Here is a 25,782-nt window from a genome sequence, read left to right on the forward strand (position 1 = left end):
AACAGCATGGTGTCACGCCACGTGTGGGATTGACTTAGTGCAACACAGAGGGAAGAGGGAAAGGTAGCAGTGGAGACCTCCTAGTCTGATCTGGTGTCACCCTGTCTCAACTACCGTCCCTATATGGCCTCTTCAGCTATCTCTGCACGCGTGCCTCGCCCTACTCTCCCTGGCGTATGGCTACGGATGGGAGGAGATGAGCACTAGTCAACCTCCACTAAACTCTATAGACAACAAGGATAGACAAAACAGGGGGAAACGGCTTAGCTTTAGATGAACTCCAAATAAGCACACGGCCTCAAGCTCCAGAAAGGACGAAGTACTGCTCCTGCTAAGCTTCACAAGTATAAATTAATATAGCCGACGGCTTCCTCTCAGACACAACAGGTATATATACACCCAGGCCAGAGAGCTAATTAGCAAGAGAGATTTAGCCGCTCGATCCTAAAGACAGCCTCTTATCGAAGAAGCTGTCTGCAATGCCAAACGTAGAGATCTCCTGCAACCCACAGCAGGGCGACTGTCTGTCACCTCTGACACACCCGTGACACATGGCAAGTATGGTCAAGAGTGTCATAGTCAACAGCAAGCCACATGTCGTCAAGAGTGTCATAGTCAACAGCAAGTCAAGTGTGGTCAAAAGTGCCATAGTCAATATCAAGGCAAATAGGGTCAAGAGTGTCATACTCAACAGCAAGGGAAGTTTGGTCAAGAGTGCCATAGTCAATATCAAGGTAAATAGGGTCAAGAGTGCCATAGTCAACAGCAAGTCAAGTGTGGTCAAAAGTGCCATAGTCAAAAGCAAGACAAGTCTGGTCAAGAGTGCCATAGTCAATATCAAGGCAAATAGGGTCAAGAGTGTCATAATCAACAGCGAGCCATGCGTGGTCAAGAGTGTCAGTCAACAGCAAGGCAAGTGTGGTCAAGAGTGTCCATATCTTGTAAAAAAAGAAAAACAACAAAAAGTTTATGGAGAAAAACCATGAGACCTTGAGTAGTCAACAAGGCTCCAGTTACTGGTAACGCTTTTGTAAAGAATAGCTGAATCTGCCAGATCAAGAGTCAGAAGAGCACAAGTTGTGCCGATAAGTTGGGAAGGTGATAAATCAGCAGGACATTATATGACATGTACGGCGCTGCCAATGTATGCACTGTAAGTATTCCAGCTTCTGGCAAGAACAGACGGTTTACAGACAGAAAACATGATGCCTTATTATTTTAATGTACTAGTATTTTGCTTAATGAAAATTCTTAATTGTAATTCAATTAATTACATACACAGTCCCCAGTTACAGCTTCCAATAAGACATTGGCTTTTCAAGCAGGTCTAAAGGCACTTAACCAATTTTAATATATTAAGACCAATTTCCCTTGAATACTAATTAGTTCTTAATGATAAGATGAGGAGGGGAGCATCATAGAAAGCAAGCGGCGGGATATAAAATTCAATTAGCCGTGGAAAGGATGCTCGTCTGCACAACTTGTATTTTGGAGGGTGGAAAGGGCTGGATTCTGAGCTTGTAAATCTCTGGCATATTCGGGGGAAGAGGACAGGGCTTTATATGAAGCTGTGGAGGCAGACAATGCTTTCTGCATAACACAGTCTGGTTTGTGTTTAATGATACAGATATTCTCCTATCACACAGATACAGCACTGCAGATCGTGCTACGGCCGCACCGTCTGGGACATGGAGACCCAAACACTGGGGTTAACAGAGAAAGCAATGGTGCAAATGTCTTCAATTCAAATAGATGCAAGCATGATTAAAGGGGTACTCCGAAAATAGAGTGTTATTTGCTCTAAGAGCCATATTGTAATATTGTGCGAGCTCAAGTGGAAGCAATAAAAATTAGGCAAAGTACACATCGGCGCCTCCATCAAAGATTCCTTTATTTCTGCCGCTATTCTTCCCATTGATATGACGAACATCCAAATGGAGCCCATATTCATGTCCGCTGGGCACCACAGAAGGATAATAATCTGTTGATATAGACATTAATAGGGGAATCCTATGCATTCAGTTAAAGGGGAGCCAAAGTGAAGAGGGCTGCATTGCAATTCCCATGCTGGAAGCATTGATCTGCAGGGAAATAGTGTGAAGCAACCACAGAAAGATTTTATGCACTGTCCAGCCAATTATTTCAGTGTTGGAAAATTACACTGGTCAAAAGTACTGTCCCCCTCCAAATTACACATACAGGAGCTTTTATGACCTCCGATTCTCCATCCACAGACATGAATATGTAGTCGGTCCCTCTGCAGATACAACAGCTCCCACTCTTCTTTCTACAAGATCTTGGGAATGTTTTCCCATTTATACAGAAGAGCATTTGTGAGGTCAGACAGTGATGTTGGACGAGATGGCCGGGATTACAATCTCCGCTCTAGTTCATCCCATGGTGTTGGAGGGGGCTAAGGTCCAGGCTTTTGTGCAGCCGGTCAGGTTTTTCTCCACCGAACTCCCCCAACCATGTCTATATGGACCTTATGCACTGGGCACAGTCATGGGGAATAAAAAAGGGCCTTCCCTAAGTTGGTCCCTCAAAGCTAGAACTCTCCAAAATGTTATGCTGAAGCATTGAGGTGTCCCTTCACACCAACTCCTGAAAAACAACCCCATAGTATTATCCCTCCTCAACCAAACTGTACAGCGGGGCACATTGCAGTCAGGCAGGTAACGTTCTCCTGGCATTCACCAAACCCAGACTCCACCATCGGATGCCAGATAGAGAAGTGCGATCCGTCACTGCACAGAACATGTCTCCTCCAGAGTCCAGTGGTGGCGGCTTTACACCACTCCATCCGACGCTCGGCATTGTGCTTAGTGATGTACGGCTGCATGCAGCTGCTCGGCCATGAAGCTCCTGGCGGGGGCGCAGTGTTTGTACTGATGTTAATAACAGAGGAGGTTTGGACTCTGCAACCATGGAGAGTCACGGGTGTGTCAGAGGTGACAGACAGTCGCCGTGCATTGGGTGGAGATCTCTACGTTTGGCATTACAGACATCATCTTAGGTGAGAGGCTTTCTCTAGGACCTAGTGGCTACCTCCCTCTGGTAATTAGCTGCCTGGCCTGGGTGTATAAATACCTGGTGTGTCTGAGAGGGAGTCGCCGGCTATATTCATTTTTACTTGTGAGGCTTAGCAAGAGCAGTACTTCGTCCTCTCTTGAGCTTGAGGCCCAAGTGCACATTTGGAGTCGTCTAAAGCTAAGCATTCTCCCCGTTTATCTACCTTTGTTGTCTATAGAGTTTAGTGGAGATCGACTATTACTCATCTCCTCCCATCCCTAGCCTTAGCCATATGCCAGGGAAAGACAGGGCGAGTCACGCGTGCAGCGATTCCTGAAGAGGCAATATAGGGACGGTAGTTGAGACAGGGTGACACTAGACCAGACTAGGAGGTCTCCACTCCCCCCTTTCTCTAGTGTTTGGGCTCCCTTTCCCTCTTCCCTCTGTGTTGCACTAAGTCATTCCCACACCTGGCGTGACATGGAGTCAGCAGAGCGGTGGTGACTTTTCTGCCCTCTGCTCCTCAGCACTCAGCCATGAAGTGGAGACCCCGTAACGTTACAGAGCTGGGGGCCGAGTTGCTGCGATTCTTTCCACTTCTACATAATATCACTCACAGGTGATGGGGGAATATCTAAGAGAGAAGAAATGTCATCGACGGATTTGTTACTCTGGTGGCTCCTACTACAGGACCGCGCTGGTATCAGTGAGCTCTGAACTCACTCACAAGGCCGTTGTGTCACATGTTAGTAAAGGCAGACGTCACGGCGGGGGACCGGACGTTAAACTCCGGAAGCGAGGGGCTGTAGTACACTTATGGCCATTGGACTGAATTTAAAAAATGAATTAAACGATTAGGACGTGCGGGCCAATATTTTTTCCCGTGTAGTGTATCAAAGCTCATACACCACAATTTCATCACAGAATCAAAACTGTAAAGTGTTAAACAGGCTGAAAAAGGGATCAGTCCAACTAAAATGTAAAAGGATTCTGCCTCCATCTGCTCATGACCCCCTCATCAGTTATCTAGAGATTCTCATTTCAGCTGTGCTGGAGTCAGACCCTCTACATAGATCCGTCATGAGCACGATAACCAAGACCCTGATTCTTCCATACAGAGGGAGTCAATCAATCACAGCTTATGGGCATATTCGCCTAGCAAGATCTAAGAAATGAAGAGAGTGTGCAGGGTCTCTGCAGAGGCGGCACGCTGGGGGGGCACATACTTACTGTTCTCTCTGACCAGACAGAACTCCAAGGAACTCTGACTCTCCAGTGTACTGTCCAGATCCACAGGAACGTTAGGCTGGTTCTGCTTCTCCAGTCGATACTGAGGACCTGGAACATAAAAACACCATGGAAATTATACACATCGGCCGGAGCAGCCATCAATCTATTGTGAATGGCGGTGTCTTAAATCTCCCTTAAAGGAAGAGGTCAGGGGAAAGTGGATTTGGGTATTATGGGCTTCATCATGCCAGATGCCTTTGTTCCTTATAGTGATAAGACATAACTAGAGATGTCTGACAGGAGCTTACTCCCCTGTTCTTAGTTTAGCATACATGCATGCTTGGCTGAGTCGAGCATGCATGTCTATGATGGGGCGTTGGGAGGATTCGCTGTCAGCTGAACTTGGGAGGATTCGCTGTCAGCTGAACATGGGCTATCTCAAGTGTATGGTCATCCTTAAACCTTTTTTACATGGAGCGATGATAGGCTAAAGGTACCCTTAAATTACACATTATGTATATACAGGTGCATCTCACTAAATTAGAATATCATCAAAAAGTTAATATATTTCAGTTCTTCAATACAAAAAGTGAAACTCGTTATACAGAGTCATTACACACAGAGTGATCTATTTCAAGTGTTTATTTCTGTTAATGTTGATGATTATGGCTTACAGCCAATGAAAACACAACAGTCATTATCTCAACAAATTAAAATAATTAACAATAAACACCTGCAAAGGCTTCCTAAGCGTTTAAAAAGGTCCCTTAGTCTGTTTCAGTAGGCTCCACAATCAGCTGTATCGGCTGAATTTGGCAGAATAGAAAACAATCTAATGCGTATATGCAAGTAGCTTCTTCAGAGAGGAAGAGGACAGGTAGACTCTAGAGCCCACCTGCTGGAAGTAGCGCTCCTAAAAGTCAATATCGACCCTTTAAAAGGGTCTTGCTACATGAATAATGATAAAAAGGTTTGTCATGGTGAGTGGCCTCTGACAATAGTTATAAGGAGTAAGGTTTCTCCTTGTGAAGAGCACCAAGTTGAGGTAAGGAGACTTATAGGCCATGCAATGCAACTGTCCCCTGGAAACAATTGTCTGCAAATGGAGTTTCTGGTTTGACTTCTTACCCCAAGGCATGTGGCAAGGGCTTAAAAAGTATCGATATTGACTTATAGGATTGCTGCTTTGGAATAGGTGTCACTAAAGTTCCTGTACTCATCCTCTCTGAAGAGGCTACTTGCATCTTCAAATTCACAGGGGAGCATCGCGTGGCCTATAAGTCTCCTTACGCCAACTTGTTGCTCTCCACAAGGAGAAACCTTACTCCTTAGACCATCTAAGGGGTATGGAGGCCTCCTGATGGCAACTAGAAGGGGTTGAACATGGGGCAGTTGGATTTCAACTCCCTGATCCTTTTGTTCTAAAGGAGGTGGGGCCCTGACACACACAAAGTCTTCAATTCCTACTGGGAACACATACACGCTCAGCTGAGCCAAGTGTTCATGTGTATGGAGGGAATGTTAGAGACTCCTTTTGGCCCAACGGGAATTTGGCTGACTGCTTTTTGATGTGGAGAGTCAGTTATTGCTATAGGAGGTAGAAAAAAAAGCCTTTATAGACCTCAGCTAATGATTAAAGAATTGGAAAAGTAAAAGCCCAACCTTTGTGGTCTAATAAACATAAAAAGATTGTCACAAGGTAGATAAATGTATTATTGATAGGAGGACCATCACCACAAATGATCATCAGAATAGGGGTTCCAAAGGTCCCTTATGTGAAAGAAGGTAGTGAGAATGTGCGACCCCAACTCAATGCTCAACAAACACGCTCATTCAACTGACAGATAATGTCGGTGTAAGTGTGCTCATGTATGTGAAAACCCTTTATTTGTATTAATATACTTTTAGAGGAAAAAGCTCTGAATGGGTTTAGCGATTTGTGTGAAATTCCAATGCACATTCTTTTTCATGTAGCTGTTCATCGCGTAGATTAGGCAGCCCAATTTGGATTGTCCCAACAATTTTACAAAGTCTGCCCTGACATAATGAACAAATTAGTTCCGGGCCTGCAGAATGGTAATTGGTACTGTAATGCAGCGGCTTGCGGCATTACTGTAATGGTCCAGGGTGTGTTTTGGCTGACCATGTACCTCCCCCTCAGGTGACTGATCACATGACTGTGACATCAGCACAGGTCCTGAGTGTGCACTGGAAGATATATAAACCCTGGTAGTTTTGAGACAGGGTGTGAAAGTCATGAGGCCTGTTCCCTGTGTGGGACACCGTTAGAGTGTGAGGCCTAGTGAGGCCTGGTGAAGCCTGAAAGGCAGAGGCTGGATCCTTATGTGTAAGAGATGCCAGTAGCCTTGGAAGACAAGAGTTCTGGAAGGCAGGGGCTGGATGTTATGTGTGTAAACATACCAGTAGCCTTTGAAGGTACGAGGGCTGGAGACCCCCATCTGGGAAGCCGTAAAGCCACAGCGGTGGCAGAACAAATCTGATTGAAGCAGCTATGACCCGGCAAAGGTAAAAACACTGCTTGATGTGGACATTTATGTTGTTACCTTGCTGAAGGCTGTATGTGGAGCCAAGTGGACATATCTGCCACTGGAAAGGCTCTTGGACATTATATGTGTAATATGTCGGCGAGCCACTGAGATGGACTCGGTTATGAGCGGTTTATGATTAATAATAAACTGCTGGATTGTGAAATACCGGAAAGGCGTTGCATGTGTGCTTTAATTGACCCGGTGAAGCGAGTGTCCCCCAGCATGATGACTAGCGCTGCCTTACAGTACCCTGCTGCACCATTGCCAGATCTGTATTGGACTCGGTGACAAACTCAGCTCACTTCTTTAGCCAAGTCTGCACTGGACTTTGTGACAAACTTAGCTCTGCTATAATGTTGGGACAACTCTTCTGTCCTGCTGCCAGTTCTGTATTGGACTCTGTGACAAAATCAGCTCCCCTCTTTTGCCGAGTCTGCATTGGACACTCTGACAAATTCAGCTTTACCATATTGCTGGGTCATCTCTGCTGTACTGCTGTCAGCCCTATATAATACTTTGTGACAAACTCAGCTCTGCTATATTGCTGGGTCAACTCTTCTCTACAGCTGCCAGTTCTGCATTGGAATCTGTGACAAATTCAGCTCACCTCTTTTGCCAAATCTGCATTGGGCTATTTCACAATTCAGGTTTACTATAGTGCTAGGTCAACTTTGCTGTACTGCTGTCAGCGCTACATAGCACTCTGTGACAAACTCAGCTCTCCTCTTTTGCTGTGTCAGCATTGGACTCTGGGGCAAACTCAGCTGTGCCGTATAACTGAGTAAATTCTGCCATACCATTGTGTAACTTTGCTCCGTTTTACTGGTTCCTCATCGGTGAGTCTACTCTGCTTGACCATATCCCGTGTAGGATGGTGATTGGTAAACATGCATTGACCAATCCAACATAGTCTCATTGCAGAGTTACTATCACTCATGCGCGCTGTTGTATTATGGTAAACCTGGCTTATGTCTCCCAACTGTAGTAGCAGCACGCGGCATGATGGCATGGATAAAATGTGCCACCTTATGCCATTCAGTTTCAGGACATATGTATAAAGCCGTGCGTGAATACCAGACCTGCACTATTTCTCTCAAGTCGCTGCACGCCATCTGTTCTATGCATAAAATATGATCACAAACAAGGGTTTTATTATATATTGTAAAGAGCATTGGATTTATATAGCTTTTATTAACCAAAGTACTTCCAATGTATCTATTGCTGAATGCGATCACTGTAGCTGAGATAATCGGAGGGAGGGGTGTACTTACAATTTCATCCTATATGGGTTTCCAATACATATTTGTCCAGGATAAAAAGTGGTGAGTGACCCAAAAAGTTGCAACTGATATCCACTACTCAGTATAGGGTAGAGAGTAGGAGGGATAAGGGAATAGGAGGGTTTTCTCCCCGATAACCCTGCCTGACCACAGAGGCTGGCACCCTAAAAAGGCACTGAAGAAATGGCGCCCTCGCTGACCATACTCTTACCCCAGGGAGCCCTATACATACACAAATAAGCCCATTGTATGCACAAAACCTTTAATATGAGGGGGACACAAGAGTTTCCATACAAACTATCAAAGCGATTATTCCAAAGATAACAGATATAAACGCTGTAAGCGAATTGTCAATATTTTGTATTCATTTAGCCCTGTCCGGGTGTAAAGCAAACGGTATATGGCCCATGCATGGAAGAGTGGGAAAAGATTGCCAATTCTAAATATGCCATGCTGATAGACTTCTACCCAAAAAGACTGAACACTGTCAGAAATTCAAGGGGTTTTTCAACAAAGTAGTAGTCTAAGGGTGTGCATATTTATGCAACAACGTTAGTTTAGTTCTTTATTTTTCTTCTTCCACCCAAAAAGATTTCAGTTTATTTTTCAATTGAACTGTACAGATTAAAAAGGTGGAAAAAGTCCTTTTTTTCCATGATAAAACCTGGCATTTTAACAGGGGTGTGTAGACTTTATACATCCACTGTAATATATATTTATATGAAGCACCACAAGCAAAAGAGCAGGTCAGGTATAGGAGCCAGCCCACAGGTTACAACCTACGGTACATAAAAATACAAAAAAAAGTGGACAGCACTCAACAGCAAGTTCCATGACACTGTTTTACACACACACACATATACACAGCTCTGGCAAAAATTAAGAGACCACTGCAAAATTTTAATTTTCTCTGATTTTTCTCTTTACAGGTACAGTGGTGGCCAAAAGTATTGGCACCCCTGCAATTCTGTCAGATAATACTCAGTTTCTTCCTGAAAATGATTGAAATCACAAATTCTTTGGTATTATCTTCATTTAATTTGTCTTCAATGAAAAAACACAAAAAGAGTTGTCCTAAAGCCAAATTGGATACAATTCCACACCAAACCTAAAAAAGGGGGTGGACAAAAGTATTGGCACTGTTTGAAAAATCATGTGATGCTTCTCTAATTCGTGTAATTAACAGCACCTGCAACTTACCTGTGGCACCTAACAGGTGTTGGCAATAACTAAATCACACATGCAGCCAGTTAACATGGATTAAAGTTGACTCAACCTCTGTCCTGTGTCCTTGTGTGTACCACATTGAGCATGGAGAAAAGAAAGAAGACCAAAGAACTGTCTGAGGACTTGAGAAACCAAATTGTGAGGAAGCATGAGCAATCTCAAGGCTACAAGTCCATCTCCAAAGACCTGAATGTTCCTGTGTCTTCCGTGCGCAGTGTCATCAAGAAGTGTAAAGCCCATGGCACTGTGGCTAACCTCCCTAGATGTGGAAGGAAAAGAAAAATTGACGAGAGATTTCAACGCAAGATTGTGCGGATGGTGGATAAAGAACCTCGACTAACATCCAAACAAGTTCAAGCTGCCCTGCAGTCCGAGGGTACAACAGTGTCAACCCGTACTATCCGCCGGCGTCTGAATGAAAAGGGACTGTATGGTAGGATACCCAGGAAGACCCCACTTCTTACCCCGAGACATAAAAAAGCCAGGCTGGAGTTTGCCAAAACTTACCTGAGAAAGCCGAAAACGTTTTGGAAGAATGTTCTCTGGTCAGATGAGACAAAAGTAGAGCTTTTTGGGAAAAAGCATCAACATAGAGTGTACAGGAAAAAAAAAAGAGGCATTCAAAGAAAAGAACACGGTCCCTAGAGTCAAACATGGCGGAGGTTTCCTGATGTTTTGGGGTTACTTTGCTGCCTCTGGCACTGGACTGCTTGACCGTGTGCATGGCATTATGAAGTCTGAAGACTAACAACAAATTTTGCAGCATAATGTAGGGCCCAGTGTGAGAAAGCTGGGTCTCCCTCAGAGGTCATGGGTCTTCCAGCAGGACAATGACCCAAAACACACTTCCAAAAGCACTATAAAATGGTTTGAGAGAAAGCACTGGAGACTTCTAAGGTGGCCAGCAATGAGTCCAGACCTGAATCCCATAGAACACCTGTGGAGAGATCTCAAAATGGCAGTTTGGAGAAGGCACCCTTCAAATATCAGGGACCTGGAGCAGTTTGCCAAAGAAGAATGGTCTACAATTCCAGCAGAGCATTGTAAGAAACTCATTGATGGTTACCGGAAGCGGTTGTTCACAATTATTTTGGCTAAAGGTTGTGCAACCAAGTATTAGGCTGAGGGTGCCAATACTTTTGTCTGGACCATTTTTGGAGTTTTGTGTGAAATGATCCATGATTTGATTATTGCTTCATTCTCTTTTGTGTTTTTTCCTTGCAAGCAAATTAAATGAAGATAATAATACCAAAGAATTTGTGATTGCAATCATTTTCAGGAAGAAACTGAGTATTATTTGACAGAATTGCAGGGGTGCCAATAGTTTTGGCCACCACTGTACATTTTTGGGGAAAATGTACATTGTTGTTTTATTCTAGAAACTACTGACAACATGTCTCTGAAATTCAAAGCTAAAAATTTTGTATTTATTTACAGCAAATGAGAAATCGTCAAAATAATAAAAAAAGAAACAGTGCTTTCAGACCTCAAATAATGCAAAGAAAACAAGTTCTTATTCATTTAGAAACAACAATACTCATGTTTTAACTCAGGAAGAGTTCAGAAATCAATATTTGGTGGAATAACCATGATTTTTAATCCCAGCTTTCATGCATCTTGGCTGCTTTCCACCAGTCTTTCACACTGTTTTTGGGTGACCTTACGCCACTCCAGGCACAAAAATGTAAGCAGTTCTTCCTTGCTTGATGGCTGTGACGATCCATCTTCCTCTTGATTACATTCTAGAGGTTTTCAATGGGGTTCAGGTCTGGAGATTCGGCTGGCCATGACAGGGTCTTGATGTGGTGCTTCTTCATCCACACATTGATTGACCTAGCTGTGTGGCATGGGGCATTGTCCTGCTGGAAAAAACAGTCCTCAGAGTTGGGGAACATTGCCTGAGCAGAAGGAAGCAAGTGTTTTTCAAGGATAACCTTGTATGCGGCTTGATTCATACGTCCTTCGCAAAGATTAACCTGCCCAATTCCAGCCTTGCTGAAGCTTCCCCAGATCATCACCGATCCTCCACCACATTTCACAATAGGTGCAAGACACTGGCTTGTATGCCTCTCCAGGTCTCCGTCTAACCATTAGACGACCCGGTGTTGGGCAAAGCTGAAAATTAGACTCATCAGAGAAGATGACCTTACTCCAGTCCTCTATGGTCCAATCCTTATGGTCTTTGGCAAGCTTCAGCCTGGCTCTCCTTTGCTTCTCATTGATGAAAGGCTTTTTTCTAGCTTTATATGACTTGAGGCCTCTAGGAGCCTGTTACCAACTGTTCTTGCCGTGCACTTCACCCCAGCTGCCATTTGCCATTCCTTTTGTAGGTCACTTGATGTCATCCTGCGGTTGCTGAGTGACATTGGAATAAGATGACGGTCATCCCGGTCAGTGGAGAGTCGCTTTCGCCCTCTGCCGGTCTGTAGCTTTGTTGTCCCCAATGTCTGCTGCTTGACCTTGTTGTAATGGACTGCCGTCTTTGAAATTGTAAGGATGGAGGCAACATGACGCTCCCTGTATCCCTCTGCTAGTAAAGCCAGAATTGAGCCCTTCTTTTCTTCACTCAAGGCTTTTCTTTTTAACTCCTTTGGCATGGTTAAAAGTTATTTTTTTTTATTCAAATTACTTTTGGGCTATTCCTAGCACTTGTTTTGCCATCCAGCTTGTCCTATTGCAAGAGGATTGTGAAGACCACAGCAGTGTTTTTTTTATACTTTCCCTCATTACATAAGATTTGGTTCAGGTGATCACCTAATCAGAAGCACATTAAGTAGAATGAGGTGGACTGTGGTTGGAATTCAACTGACACTGGAATGGAATGGCTGACAGACATGTAGAGATGGGGATTTTTAGAAAACTGTTGAGTGGTCTCAATTTTTGTCAGAGCTGTATATATCCATCAGATATCAGTGAAAATATTAAAGAAGGGCCATGATGGAAAGATCTGAACTGCTTCCATGCAAGAGGAAATCAGGCGCCATTTGTAGTCACTGGATTCTCTGAAGGGAGTGGGGCAGAAAGGTGGCCTAGTGCCTATCGGCATCACACTCCATATAGGTGGGCTTTAAAAAAAAAAATCACATTGCACAGATAGTATATGAACATTAGAAAGTAAGCACAGATGGAAGAGGTTAAACATTGTGCAGCCTCTAGGGAGTTCCTACTTTGCAACATTTATTGCTGGAACTGAACTGGGGTCTCCCTGTGACACCATGCGGAGGACCGCAGGCCTCCTGTACCCTTTACAGAGACCTTAAAAATGTCAGCGGCCTGAGAGGAAACAAGTTTGTTTATGTGGCAGCGGGAGGCGTTTATGTGAGGCAGTAATACGGCCGTCAGGAGAGAGCCAGGCGCAATGATTGATCTACTGCACAAGCACGCCTTGTTCTGGGTCACAGGCAGATTTAGCTATGGGCTCACACAGCCAAGGTCCAAACTACTGGCCGACCGCCGAAAAACTGGAATAATGAAACCTAAAATTGGTATTAAATGATTGCTCTGATGGAGGTGTCCATATTCTGCACCTAACAGAACCATCCTATAGTTGGATATACACTGGCAAGGCAAGCGGCACCAGTCCTACAAAAAGTAATTCATTGTCCATTTTTAATAAAGCGACCACCGACAATATCGAGGGTATGTTCACACTTTGTGTACTATGAGTAAAGGAATTCAAAATATCTAAATCTACGAGTTTCGAAAAATTTCTACGCAGAAACGGACATGCGGTGTGGATTTTCTTTGTACGGACATCGGTGCAGATTTCAACCTTGGCAATGAATTTTTTTTTGCACATTCTGCTGCAGATACGATGCAACAAAATCTGCAGCAAATGTGTACAAACAATGCCGTTTTGCAACCAAAGGGGACGTCCACGTGGGACTGATAAATTGCTGAAGTCCAAAGCAACCAAAATATGGAGTGTGCAAAAAATTTCGTCCTTTCCATTTCAGTGTCAAAAAAAAAAGTGATGACACTTCATAAAATCTCATTCACATGCTGCGGAAAAATGTGCTGCCTAATTTAATCTGTGGGTATTTATAGTTTATCCAATTCCTCGCCATTTTCAAGGGATCTCTCTCTTTTTGCTTATACAGACCTAACACTTTTGTGTTACTATATATCCAACCCTCCTCTTGGAGCTTGACTGCCTAAACTAGATAAAGCTCTTGTGTTCGGCTTACAGATAGTGTTTTATCAGCAGGAGATTATCGCTACAGGACTAGCTGTCTCGTGCTTCCTAATCCAACCACGCCCCCCCACCACTGATTGGCAGCTTTCTGTCAGTATACAGAGAAGACGGCCAATCAGTAGTGTGGGCGGGGTCATCTAGCAGAGCTCTGGATGCTGAACTTTTTATAACGGCACCCACACCACTGATTGGCAGCTTTCTGTGTACACTGTGGGGCGTGGTTGGACCAGGAAGCATGAGACACCTAGTCCTGCAGTGATAATCTCCTGCTGATAAAATACTGATTTTATCGAAACAGCACACAGCCCAGTAAATGACATATCTCAGAAATCAAGGTCTCTGTCCCTACATCATGCTGCTCTCAGATTACATAGAAAAACTTGACGACAGATTCCCTTTTTACCTACATACTACTCGATTTGCGGTCATTTAATGGCCTGTTTACACTATGTGACCAAAATTCTATATCGACGATGTGCTGCCGAGGATGGTGATTTTGATGCTGGCATGATAAGCCAATCACGTTATGAATAAGCATTTTGCCTGTTTGTCGGGTGATTGCCGGCATGCTGGATTTTCGACTCGTCTACATGAGATGCAAACGTCTCTCTTGCTCTGAGACCACCTATTAATATTACATGGTTGGTACTGTATGTAACAGTTTTTCTACGGTGGGCTCTATGTGGCGGTCCATCCACAGCTATCACCAGATCGGTCATCACAATGGACACCACCACTGGCATCTACAGAGGAACATCCGAAGCAGAAGAGAGGAAAATTAGGCTAGTGGCTGAGGACTTGGATGAAATAGGCAAGGATGCTCCAGAAATTTGCTATTTTTCATATGTTGAGATTAACTCCTGCGTCCATGTGTTATGAAAAAAACAAGAACATGGCGAAATGTAGAAAACTGGAAAAGACAAAAAAAAAAAATCCCAATTTGGTAATAGTGGGGTATCTGAGCTCTAAACACATGCGGCCGGCTGTCAGGAATCACGCTGGAAAATCCACACCGTCAATTCTACTTTGGGAGGAAAAAAAAAAAAAAGTTATCCTTTCAGTCAAGGATTAAAAAAAGGGAAGAAAAGGCCCAGTGTAACTTTTATCTGAGATAGTGATGTCTGTAAACTCTATCTCTCTTTTCTGCTGACAAGCAGCGGCCGAGATAAGATTGGAAGCGAGGCTCACTTTGCCGGGATAAATAAATAATCAATAGTCATCTAAATGGAAATGAGGAACAGCAGACCCCCCCCCTTCACTCCACCACCTCCTGATAACAGGACCCCTTATCAGGGATCCAATTTTTCAGGCCTGGGCCTTATCAACATCACTCAGCTCTAAGGTAATATGCTGGAGGGAAGGGGGGAAAAAATCCTGCTGCTAAATTGAAGCAATTGAATGAGATCAGTTTAGTGAGGTGTTGGTTACCCGCAGTTCAAATGTTTAGAAATGCAATTTTGCTCCCATTATGTAGCAGTGGAGGTGAGAGATATGCGGGAAATGCTCCGGGCATTAATGTGACAGCAACTTAACTCTTCAGACCCGGCCGAGGCCAGGGCAGCGCTCCTTATTTTAGTGGTACGATACCGGCTCTCCGTGTGCCCCATAGACACCTTGGAATTGTATAAAGGAGACAAAAACTACACAAAAATTACAGCATAAAAAAAAAAGACAAACTATTTTGTTACCTTTTTTTTCAAATTAGTTTGAAGCAAACGGTCAACAGAGTAGGCAAACATTTTATGGAATAATGTAATAGTAAAAGATCAGTCAACTTAGCTTTAAGGCCGTGTTCACACAGACGAAATGATCACGGACACTCTTCAAATTAGGGCGGTATCACACATCCGACATTAACGGTCTGAGTAGAGAATGTGATATCTGGGACGGCCGCGCTTCTCCTTACCAAGGCGTATATGAAGCTGATGAGTTTGGGTGAGGAGAGCTGCGGCCGGCCCAGATATCGCGGTCTGGACTCGGACCGCTAATGTTGGGAGGATGGCACTTACCCTGCGCGTTGTGCAGTGTTAAATGCCAAACATGACTGCCGGTCGGTGGAAATGTATTATCCGGTTTACGCAGGCAGTCCGCTCTTCAGATACACACAGATCGTTCAGTGTGCATAGACTGCCATTGGTCTCGGCAGCACATGTCCTGTTCGCACAGGACAATGTGCTGGCGAGAATGAGGAGACCATTCCATCTGATGAACGAGTGTTTTACTGTTTAGACTGAATGATTTTCTGTGGTTCTGGTAGCATGAAATGATTTCTGAGCATGTTCTAATCTGGGCTAAGGTCATTGAGCAGGGAGGGGGAGGAGGTGAGCTATGACCATCACCCGATGTGAAGACAACTCTTGTGAAATTTACTGTGAACAAAGGTGTTATCTTTCATAGTAATCCTGTCTGTGCTGTTAAAGGGGTTGTCCACTACTTTTACATTGATGCCCCTTATTCGCAGGATAGGGCATCAATGTATGATCAGCCGGGGTCCCGCACGCAGCACCCCCGGCGATCAGCTGTTATCGGTGCCGGCAGCGGCCGACCGGAAGTACTCACCTGCGGAGCTCCGCCGTCAAGTGGTAGTCGCCACCGCCGCGGTGTACTGCACATCCGCCTCCCATTGAATTAAATAGGAGGCGGATGTGCAGTACACCGCGGCGGCCACTACCACTTGACGGCAAAGCCCCACAGGTGAGCACTTCCGGCCGGCGGCTGCCGGCACCGATAACAGCTGATTGGCGGGAGTGCTGAGTGCGTGACCCCGGCCGATCATACATTGATCGTACATCTTAAAGATAGGGGCATCAATGTAAAAGTAGTGGACAACTTCTTTAATGAGACTGCTGAAAAGTCATCTGTACAGAACAGGAAGTGTCAGTTTAGTAGAATGCTTATTGGCTAGCGTGATCGCAGGTTCAAGTCACCTGAAGGGGGGGGGGTTAAAAAATAAATAAAAAAGTTAAATAGAAAAAAAGTTTGCAAAAAAAAAAAAAAGATATATATATATATATATATATATATATATACACACATACAAACATATATATATATACATATACACACACACACACTGCTCAGAGAAATAAAGGGAACACTGAAATAACCCATCCTAGATCTGAATGAATGAAATATTCTCATTGAATACTTTGTTCTGTATAAAGTTGAATGTGCTGACAACAAAATCACACAAAAATCATCAATGGAAATCACATTTATTAACCAATGGAGGCCTGGATTTGGAGTCACCCCCAAAATTAAAGTGGAAAAACACACTACAGGCTGATCCAACTTTGATGTAATGTCCTTAAAACAAGTCAAAATGAGGCTCAGTATTGTGTGTGGCCTCCACGTGCCTGTATGACCTCCCTACAACGCCTGGGCATGCTCCTGATGAGGCTGAGTATTGTGTGTGGCCTCCACGTGCCTGTATGACCTCCCTACAACGCCTAGGAATGCTCCTGATGAGGCTGAGTAATGTGTGTGGCCTCCACGTGCCTGTATGACCTCCCTACAACTCCTGGGCATGCTCCTGATGAGGCTGAGTATTGTGTGTGGCCTCCACGTGCCTGTATGACCTCCCTACAACGCCTAGGAATGCTCCTGATGAGGCTGAGTAATGTGTGTGGCCTCCACGTGCCTGTATGACCTCCCTACAACGCCTGGGCATGCTCCTGATGAGGTTGCGGATGGTCTCCTGTGGGATCTCCTCCCAGACCTGGACTAAAGCATCCGCCAACTCCTGGACAGTCTGTGGTGCAACGTGACGTTGGTGGATGGAGCGAGACATGATGTCCCAGATGTGCTCAATCGGATTCAGGTCTGGGGGACGGGCGGGCTAGTCCATAGCTTCAATGCCTTCATCTTGCAGGAACTGCTGACACACTCCAGCCACATGAGGTCTGGCATTGTCCTGCATTAGGAGGAACCCAGGGCCAACAGCACCAGCATATGGTCTCACAAGGGGTCTCAGGATCTCATCTCAGTACCTAATGGCAGTCAGGCTACCTCTGGCGAGCACATGGAAGGCTGTGCGGCCCTCCAAAGAAATGCCACCTCACACCATTACTGACCCACTACCAAACCGGTCATGCTGAAGGATGCTGCAGGCAGCAGATCGCTCTCCACGGCGTCTCCAGACTCTGTCACGTCTGTCACATGTGCTCAGTGTGAACCTGCTTTCATCTGTGAAGAGCACAGGGCGCCAGTGGCGACTTTGCCAATCCTGGTGTTTTGTGGCAAATGCCAAGCGTCCTGCACGGTGTTGGGCTGTGAGCACAACTCCCATCTGTGGATGTCGGGCGCCCACACACCCCCATGAGGGAGTTGGTTTCTAACCGTTTGTGCAGACACATGCACATTTGTGGCCTGCTGGATGTCATTTTGCTGGGCTCTGGCAGTGCTCCTCCTGTTCCTACTTGCACAAAGGCGGAGGTAGCGGTCCTGCTGCTGGGTTGTTTCCCTCCTACGGCCTCCTCCACGTCTCCTGGTGTACTGGCCTGTCTCCTGGTAGCGCCTCCAGCCTCTGGACACTACGCTGACAGACACAGCAAACCTTCTTGCCACAGCTCGCATTGATGTGCCATCCTGGATGAGCTGCACTACCTGAGCAACTTCTGTGGGTTGTACAGTCCGTCTCTTGCTACCACAAGTGTGAAAGCACAACCAACATTCAAAAGTGACCAAAACATCAGCCAGAAAGCATTGGTACTGAGATGTGGTCTGTGATCCCCACCTGCAGAACCACTCCTTTATTGAGTGTGTCTTGATAATTGCCAATAATTTCCATCTATTGTCTATTCCATTTGCACAACAGCATGTGAGATTGATTGTCAATCAGTGTTGCTGCCTAAGTGGACAGTTTGATTTCACAGAAGTTTGATTTACTTGGAGTTATATTCTGTTGTTTAAGTGTTCCCTTTATTTTTTGAGCATTGTATATATAGATAGACAGATATAGATAGATATCTATATATAAAAACAGTTTGAATCCCTTCCCCCTTTTCCAAAAAAAAAAAAAAAAAAAAGATATATAAATATTTAGTACCACAGTCTGTCAAATATCCAATCTATCCAAAATATATAATTTAATTAAAATATATGGTTAACCCCACAAAAGGGAAAAATAAATCAAAACGTCTGAAGAATTGGTGCTTTTCGGTCATCCTGCATTTCCAAAAAATGGAATAACAAGCGATCAAAAGGGTTGCATGCACCCCAAAATGGCAACGATATAAACTACAGCCCACCATGCAAAAAATAAGTCATCATCTATATCTATTGACCAAAAAATAAAAAAGTTACCGGTCTTGTAAAATGGTGACACAAAGAGAAGATAGAATTTTTTCCAACCACAAAAATATATAAAAAAATCAACAAAACTGTGCCAGTTTGGTATCGTTCTAATAGTATTGATGTGGAGAATCATGTTGTTAGGTCATTTTTTACTGCATAAAACGTGACCCAAAAAACAATGGCGGACTGGCATTTTGCCACCATTTCACCGCATTTTTTTTTTACCTGTTTTTAAAATGAATGGAGTTATTGAAAATACAACTTCTCCCGAAAACAACAAAACAAAGTTCGACAGAAAAAAAAAATAATGGGTCTTGGAGGAAGGGGTGGAAAAAGAAATCCCAAAAATGAAAAATTGTCAGGTCAGGAAGGGGTTAGATGACCTAGAAAGTTTCCTCATTTTGGAACTAGGTATTTCCTTTTCCATTGTCAGAGCCAAGGTTGAAGATTCTGCCTTTTCCAGCTGGAGGCTTCTAAAGATGAAATATCTACATCAATCAAGAAAACCATGAATGGACAGAGTGAATGCTCACAAATGTTTGGGACGTGGCTGTATGTGTACATACAGGATACAACAAAAATAGCATTTAGAAAATTTAAAAAAAAACAAACAGGTTTTGCTCAGTTTAGGGTCAAAAATTAATTCCCAAAAACTTACATTTGTTTCATGTTTATTTGATCTGCACTATGGGTAATAAAAAATACTCTGAAATGTGGCGATTTGGAATAATATAAGGCCACAATACAGACATAAAATATGAAATACACAAAAAAATATAAGGTATAAATAAAAGGAGCTAAGTAAGGATTGGCCTGCTGTAGACAGCGGGAGGCTATCATTTGCATTTTTTTTATGTTTTGTGGCATCCATTGAAAGTTTATTTGCACCAAATTCAATAAATTCATTGAATTTTGTGCTTACAAACTTTTTTCTTTGGTTTTTCACCTGTTTTAGCTAAAAAAAAGTTGCATAAATAGTGCAAAAATTACACCAGAATAGATGACATAAATAAAATCATTCAGGGTCGGGGCCAAATTTTGCAACTTTTTTTTCAAAAAAAATTGCATTTTGATGATTCAGCCCAAGAAAACCCAAACGACCTCCGGCGAATATAAAAATAAACAAGAGAACATATAAAATAGGCTTATAAAAAAAGGCGTAAATTAAAACAATTAGGCGCAAAAGAATGGACAAAAAACAGGCGAAAATTAGGGATGAGCGGACCCCGTGGAAGTTCAGGTTCTGGTACTCAACCCGAACTTTATCTCTCTCTCTCTCTCTCTCTCTCGACTTCCCCCGGAACTCCGAACATTGCAGCGAACTTCCAGGGAAAGTCCGGTGTTTAGCACCATACACTAACTGTCCGGTACAAATGCCAAACTTTTAAGTTCGGGTTCACTCATCTCTAGCGAAAATGCAATAATGAATCAGGCCATATATGATGCTCCACTTTTTTTTTTCTTTTTCATCCCCAGGAGATGTAATAACCTTTAGATACTAGGGTCTGGCCTCTGGGAAATTTGGGAAGTAGAAACTGGTGCCAAAGAAAAGTGTAGGAGAAGCAAACGATTCTAAAAGGGCTTCCAAAATACGGGATCTGGAATCTGATTGGTTGCCCCAGACTGTTCTCCTTTTCTTGGTATTTTGAGAAATCTTTCCCACGTTTATATTTTTTTTTTAGGTACCTCTTGTAAGTGTCTTTAACCTAATTTCACCTGAAAAACATAGGAGTGTGTATAGTGCAGTTCAATATCCCTAAATCACCAAATTAACAATCCACGCTCTACGTGGAAGCTGAGATATGGGGGGCTGTTTGATGAGGACCTCCCACTGGAGTTACTTTAGCTTTACCCGTTTCTGGGAGTCACATATATGGGATACTATGGTCCGCACATAGAGTCCTTCCATGATTTCGTTGGGACTGGCTGATTATGTGTATGGGCCCTTCCGACTCTCTTGGACATTATGTGATTGGACCTGTTGAATTATTATTATGCCCAATCACTTCTGTTCTCTGGGAGTTAAGTCACCGCCAGAGGATCCGGCACTAGTATGTGAAAAACTATTGTCAAGCTTTGATGTCCCCTTCAATTTTTTTTTAAGTTTTGTGTATAGTGTAAAAAAAAAAGGGTCCGATGAATTAAAAAAAAAAAAAGTCAGTGTTTTTTCCCCCACAATCACTACTAAAAATAAAAAACAGAAATCCTGAAAATTTCACACCAGACACTGGGGCTTTTTTAGTCTCTAACTTCTTGTTTCAGGAAATGCACATGTACATTAGCCACAATGAATAAACGCTGACCTTATGCTTTGTACTGAGGCATCTAATGAGCGTGTGCAAAGGTTATTGTGAAGGAAGAGGGAGCCGTCCTATCACCTGTTAGTGATTGCTGTATTGCGCCATCAGCTGTGTATGGAGGTATTACCTGTCATTGTAATCCCGCCTCTGCTGATAAGGAGCCTGCTGAAAACTCTTCCTGAAAAGACAGGAAGTATAAGTCTAAAAATGTAACACAAAAACCCCTGATTTAAACAACAGGTAATTTTCTGAATACACATTCATTTTAAGTATTTTTTATGTTTGACATGCAGCAGGACAAGCCGGATCGGAGTGTGGAAAATTATGCTTTAAATGTTAAAGTTGTTGTCCAGTGAAAACAAGTTATCACCTATCCACTGGATAGGGGTCAAGTTGCTGATTGGTGGGGGTCCAAGCACTGGGACCCGCATGGATTAGCAGAACAGGGAATTTTTTATACCCATTACAAAATGGAGTGACAGGTACAATGCCCGACTGCCAATCTATATGGGGTTGCTGGAAAAGGCCAACAGCCCCATAGGGAACGAATGGCACAGTGGTCGAGCATGTGTGCTGATGCTCCAATCTTAACGGGGACAAAAGTGCTCCGTTCTGCGGCTGCCGATTAGGGCGGGTCCCCACAGTCGGACCATCACCAATCAGCTAGTTTTCGCCAGACAACCCCTTTAAATAAGAATCAGGACAATAAGTAGATGTGGTCTTCATGGGATATGTAAATGGCGAGTGAACTCAGGAGTGACGACTGGTGATCTAGAGGGAGAGCCATGCATTATAGGGGTCGGATACAGGAGCTTCCACCTAGAACCGGACGATCAGTCTTTTTGCGAAGTGTCATGAAGTTCCACAATTGAGAGATTACATGCAGTCATTTTAGGATGATGAGATTATATAAAGGGGATACCAGATCAGTTCACATAGGGAGGATTACACTGTACAGATGTCAGAGTCAGTAACAGAGACCGACAGGCATGTCTCCAGCAGTGACAGTGGGGGGCTAGTGGTGTTACATCTGCGTGATAATAACTCAGTGGGCTTAAAGCCTTAAATTCTTCACTATTATCATGACAAATTTGGTGTTTAAAAGAACGGCCAACCTTATAACATTCTCCTGATTGCTCTACTAACAGCTAAATCTAATGGTCACTGCTCCCTGCTGATCTCCTGGATCTCTGCAGCATTTGACACTGTGGATCACCAGCTCCTCCTCACTATGCTCTGCGCTATCGGCCTCAAAGATACCGCTCTCTCTTGGTTCTCCTCCTACCTCTCTGACAGATCCTTTTCTCTGTATCCTTTGCTGGCTCCTCTTCTCCTTTTGTCGGGGTTCCTCAGAGTGCTGTCCTAGGTCTCCTCCTCTTCTCCTTATACACTGCCCATATCGGACAAACCATCAGTAGATTCGGTTTTCAGTCCCATCTCTATGCTGATGACACCCAATTATATACATCGCCTCCTGACATCACCCCTGCATTACTCCAAAATACCAGGGATTGTCTGTCTGTGGTCTCTAATATCATGTCCTCCCTCTATCTAACACTAAATCTGTCAGAAACTGACCTCTTTGTGTTTCCTCCCTCCACTACCCTACCTATGCCCGATATTGCCATTTCCATGTGTGGCTCCACCATTATTCCCCAGTATCATGCCCGCTGTCTTGGGGTCATATTTGACTCAGATCTTTCCTTCACTCCCCACATCCAATCACTCGCTCATGTCACCTGCACCTCAAAAACATCTCTACAATTCGACCTTTTCTTACCTTCGACTCTGCAAAAACTCTCTTACTGCTGCTCTTATTCATTCTCGTCTGCAACTCTCTACTAATTGGTCTTCCTCTTACTAAACTCTCCCCTCTCCAATCCGCCCTGAATGTAACAGCCAGGATCATATTCCTTTCCAGCAGCTACACCGATGCCTCTCCCCTGTGCCAGTCATTGAACTGGTTGCCCATCTGCTACAGAGTTCAATATAACCTTATCACTCTCACCCACAAAGCTCTCCACGGTTCAGCACCACCCTACATCTCCTCCATTATCTCTACCACCCTGCCCGTGACCTCCATTCTGCTAATGACCTAAGAATAACATCTTCAATAATCCGAACCTTCCACTCCCGTTACCAAGACTTCTTGCATGCTGCGCCAATTCTTTTGAATGCACTACCCAGGACAATTCTAATAACTCCCAATACCCAGTTTTAAGCGTAGCCTGAAAAAGCATTTCTTTAGACTGGTCTATTGCCTCACCTCACCGATGCCACCGCCTGCGCAGAAGAAACAAGAAGACCATAGAAGGGCGGAAAAGTAAAGTAGACTATCACAATTGCAGGGCGCATGTGTGGGACAACCACTAGACGACACGGGGCACTGTGACGCTGATAGGAGGCGACTGCCACGCAAATGAAAACTGAAGGCCGAGTTTCCTTCCAGGCACCGCATGCCCCAGAGCCTGGAAGAACGCAATATTAAAAAAAGGATTTCTGAAGAACAAGACCAGAGATATGAGGCATACAGGTATGACTATTTTAAGTATTCTACAACCTGTATGCCCATATTAATAGCTTAGATACGTCCAAGGGGGTGACAGATTCCCTTTAATAGCCCTCTTAGTCTGTACTGTACACATACTGGCTGGTGACCGATTCATGCAGCATTATGTGAATACCCTATTTATTATATTGGAAGTTGGAACAATGGTCAATCCCAAAATCAAACTTGTAGGAAGCACTCTGCAAAGTGGCGAAAGTTCTTCAGGACCGGTCACATTATTAGTTTGCCACTAATTTAGCACAATAATTGCCTTGCAGATTCCCAAAGATCGACTCACTAGCTCCGAAGATCAGGGACTCTGAAATCAAATCGGGGAAAGTCAAACATCAGCATGATCAAATGATTAATGCGGCAGTGGAGCACCGAGGTGGAGAAGCTCTGTATATCTTTTAGTGACCGTGAATGGTTTTTCACGTTTTCTCCCATATAAATGGATGAAAAAAGTCATCTTTCTCTGGAATCCCCTATTAGCAGATATTTCAGTAGCACAAGAAGCTGTGGTCAAAAACCTCTGGCAGCACTGATCTCCAAGTGATTGAAATATCCAGAATCCTGAAACAGAGGGGATGTTTCCTCTACAAACAATCGTTCCTTCTTCACTCGGTGTCATTGGACATGAATGGCCTGGTGAAAAAACTAAGGGCCAATATGGACCAAAATGTGTATGGCTGTGCCAGCATAAAATCAATCACCAAACAATAGTTCTTTATCCCCTTCAACCCCGAGCCTGTTTTCACCTTCCCGACCAGGCTAATTTTTTCAATTCTGACCACTGTCACTTTATGGTAATAATTCTGGAACGCTTCAACGTATCCCAGTGATTCTGAGATAGTTTTTTTCATGACATATTGTACTTTGTTAGTGGCAAATTTAGGTCCATATTTTTTGCGTTTGTGAAAATATCTGAATTTTGGCAAAAATTTTGTAATTTTCAAACTTTTAATTTTTATGCCCTTAAACCAGGTCGTTCTAAATCACACAAAATAGTTAATAAATATTTCCTACAAGTCTACTTTACATCTGCACCACTTTTGAAATATAAATATGTTTTGTTAGGAAGTTAGAAGGGTTAAAAGTTGACCAGCGATTTCTCATTTTTCCAACAAAATTTACAAAACCAATTATTTTGGGACCACATCACATTTGAAGTGACTTTGAGGGGCCTTTATGACAGAAAATACCCAAAAGGGAACACCATTCTATCAACTGTATCTTTCAAGGTTTTCAAAACCACATTCAGGAAATGTATTAACCCTTCAGGTGTTTCACAAGAATTAAAGCAATGGGGAAGGAAAAAATTAACATTGAACTTTTCCCACAAAAATGTTACTTCACCCCAAATTTTGCATTTTCACAAGGTAACAGGAAAAATGCACCGTAGATTTTTTTTGTGCAATTTCTCCTGAGTAAACCAATACACCATTTGTGGTGGAAAACTACAGTTTGGGCACATGGCAGGGCTCAGAAGGGAAGGAGCGCCGTTTTACTTTTGTAGCGCAAAATTTGCTGGGATGGCGAACTCCATGTTGCATTTGCAGAGCCCCTAATGTGCCTAAACAGTGGAACCCCCCCCCACAAGTGACCCCATTTTGAAAACTACACTCCTCAAGGAACTTATGTAGATAAACTCCCAGGTGGGTGCTTAACAGAATTTTGTAACGTTAAGAAGTGAAGATAAAAAAAAAAATCATATTTTTCCTACAAAAATGTTGCTTTAACCCAAAATGTTTTATTTTCACAAGGGTAACAGGAGAAAATGGATGATACAATTTGTTGTGCAATTTCTCCTCAGTACACCAATACCACATATGTGGTGTAAAACTACTGTTTGGGTGCACAGCAGGGCTCGGAAGGGACACCATTTTGGCTGGAACAGGTTGTGGATGTCATGTCACATTTGAAGAGCCCTTGACATGCCAAGATAGCAAAACCCCCCACAAGTGACCCCATTTTGGAAACTACACCTCTCGAGGAATTCATCTAGGGGAGTAGTGAGTATTTTTAACTTTTGGGCATTTCATAGAATTGTATAACATTGGGCTGAATAAATGAAATATTACCATTATTTCCACTAAAATGTTGCTCTGGCACAAAGTTTGTAATTTTCAAAAGGGATAATAGGAGA

The 25,782-nt window shown here is 43.5% G+C and overlaps 1 protein-coding gene across 2 annotated transcripts in view; it reads right to left on the minus strand.

Moving 5' to 3' along the window:
* The window catches only part of MAPKAP1 (MAPK associated protein 1), a 175,241-nt gene that overhangs the window by 62,684 nt on the left and 86,775 nt on the right, over window positions 1-25,782 (minus strand). The window contains exons 8-9 of one of the 2 annotated variants that reach the window (XM_073639780.1): window positions 21,216-21,266; window positions 4,243-4,350 (exon numbers count right to left, since the gene is read on the minus strand). In XM_073639780.1, the coding sequence (XP_073495881.1) occupies window positions 4,243-4,350; window positions 21,216-21,266 (159 nt within the window). The remainder of the gene's footprint in view (window positions 1-4,242; window positions 4,351-21,215; window positions 21,267-25,782) is intronic. The other variant, XM_073639781.1, reaches the window with a different exon arrangement.

Source organism: Phyllobates terribilis, unplaced genomic scaffold (genome assembly GCF_046119375.1).
Source record: "Phyllobates terribilis strain yellow unplaced genomic scaffold, ASM4611937v1 Scaffold_7__3_contigs__length_470593459, whole genome shotgun sequence".
Taxonomy (NCBI): Eukaryota; Metazoa; Chordata; class Amphibia; order Anura; family Dendrobatidae; genus Phyllobates; species Phyllobates terribilis.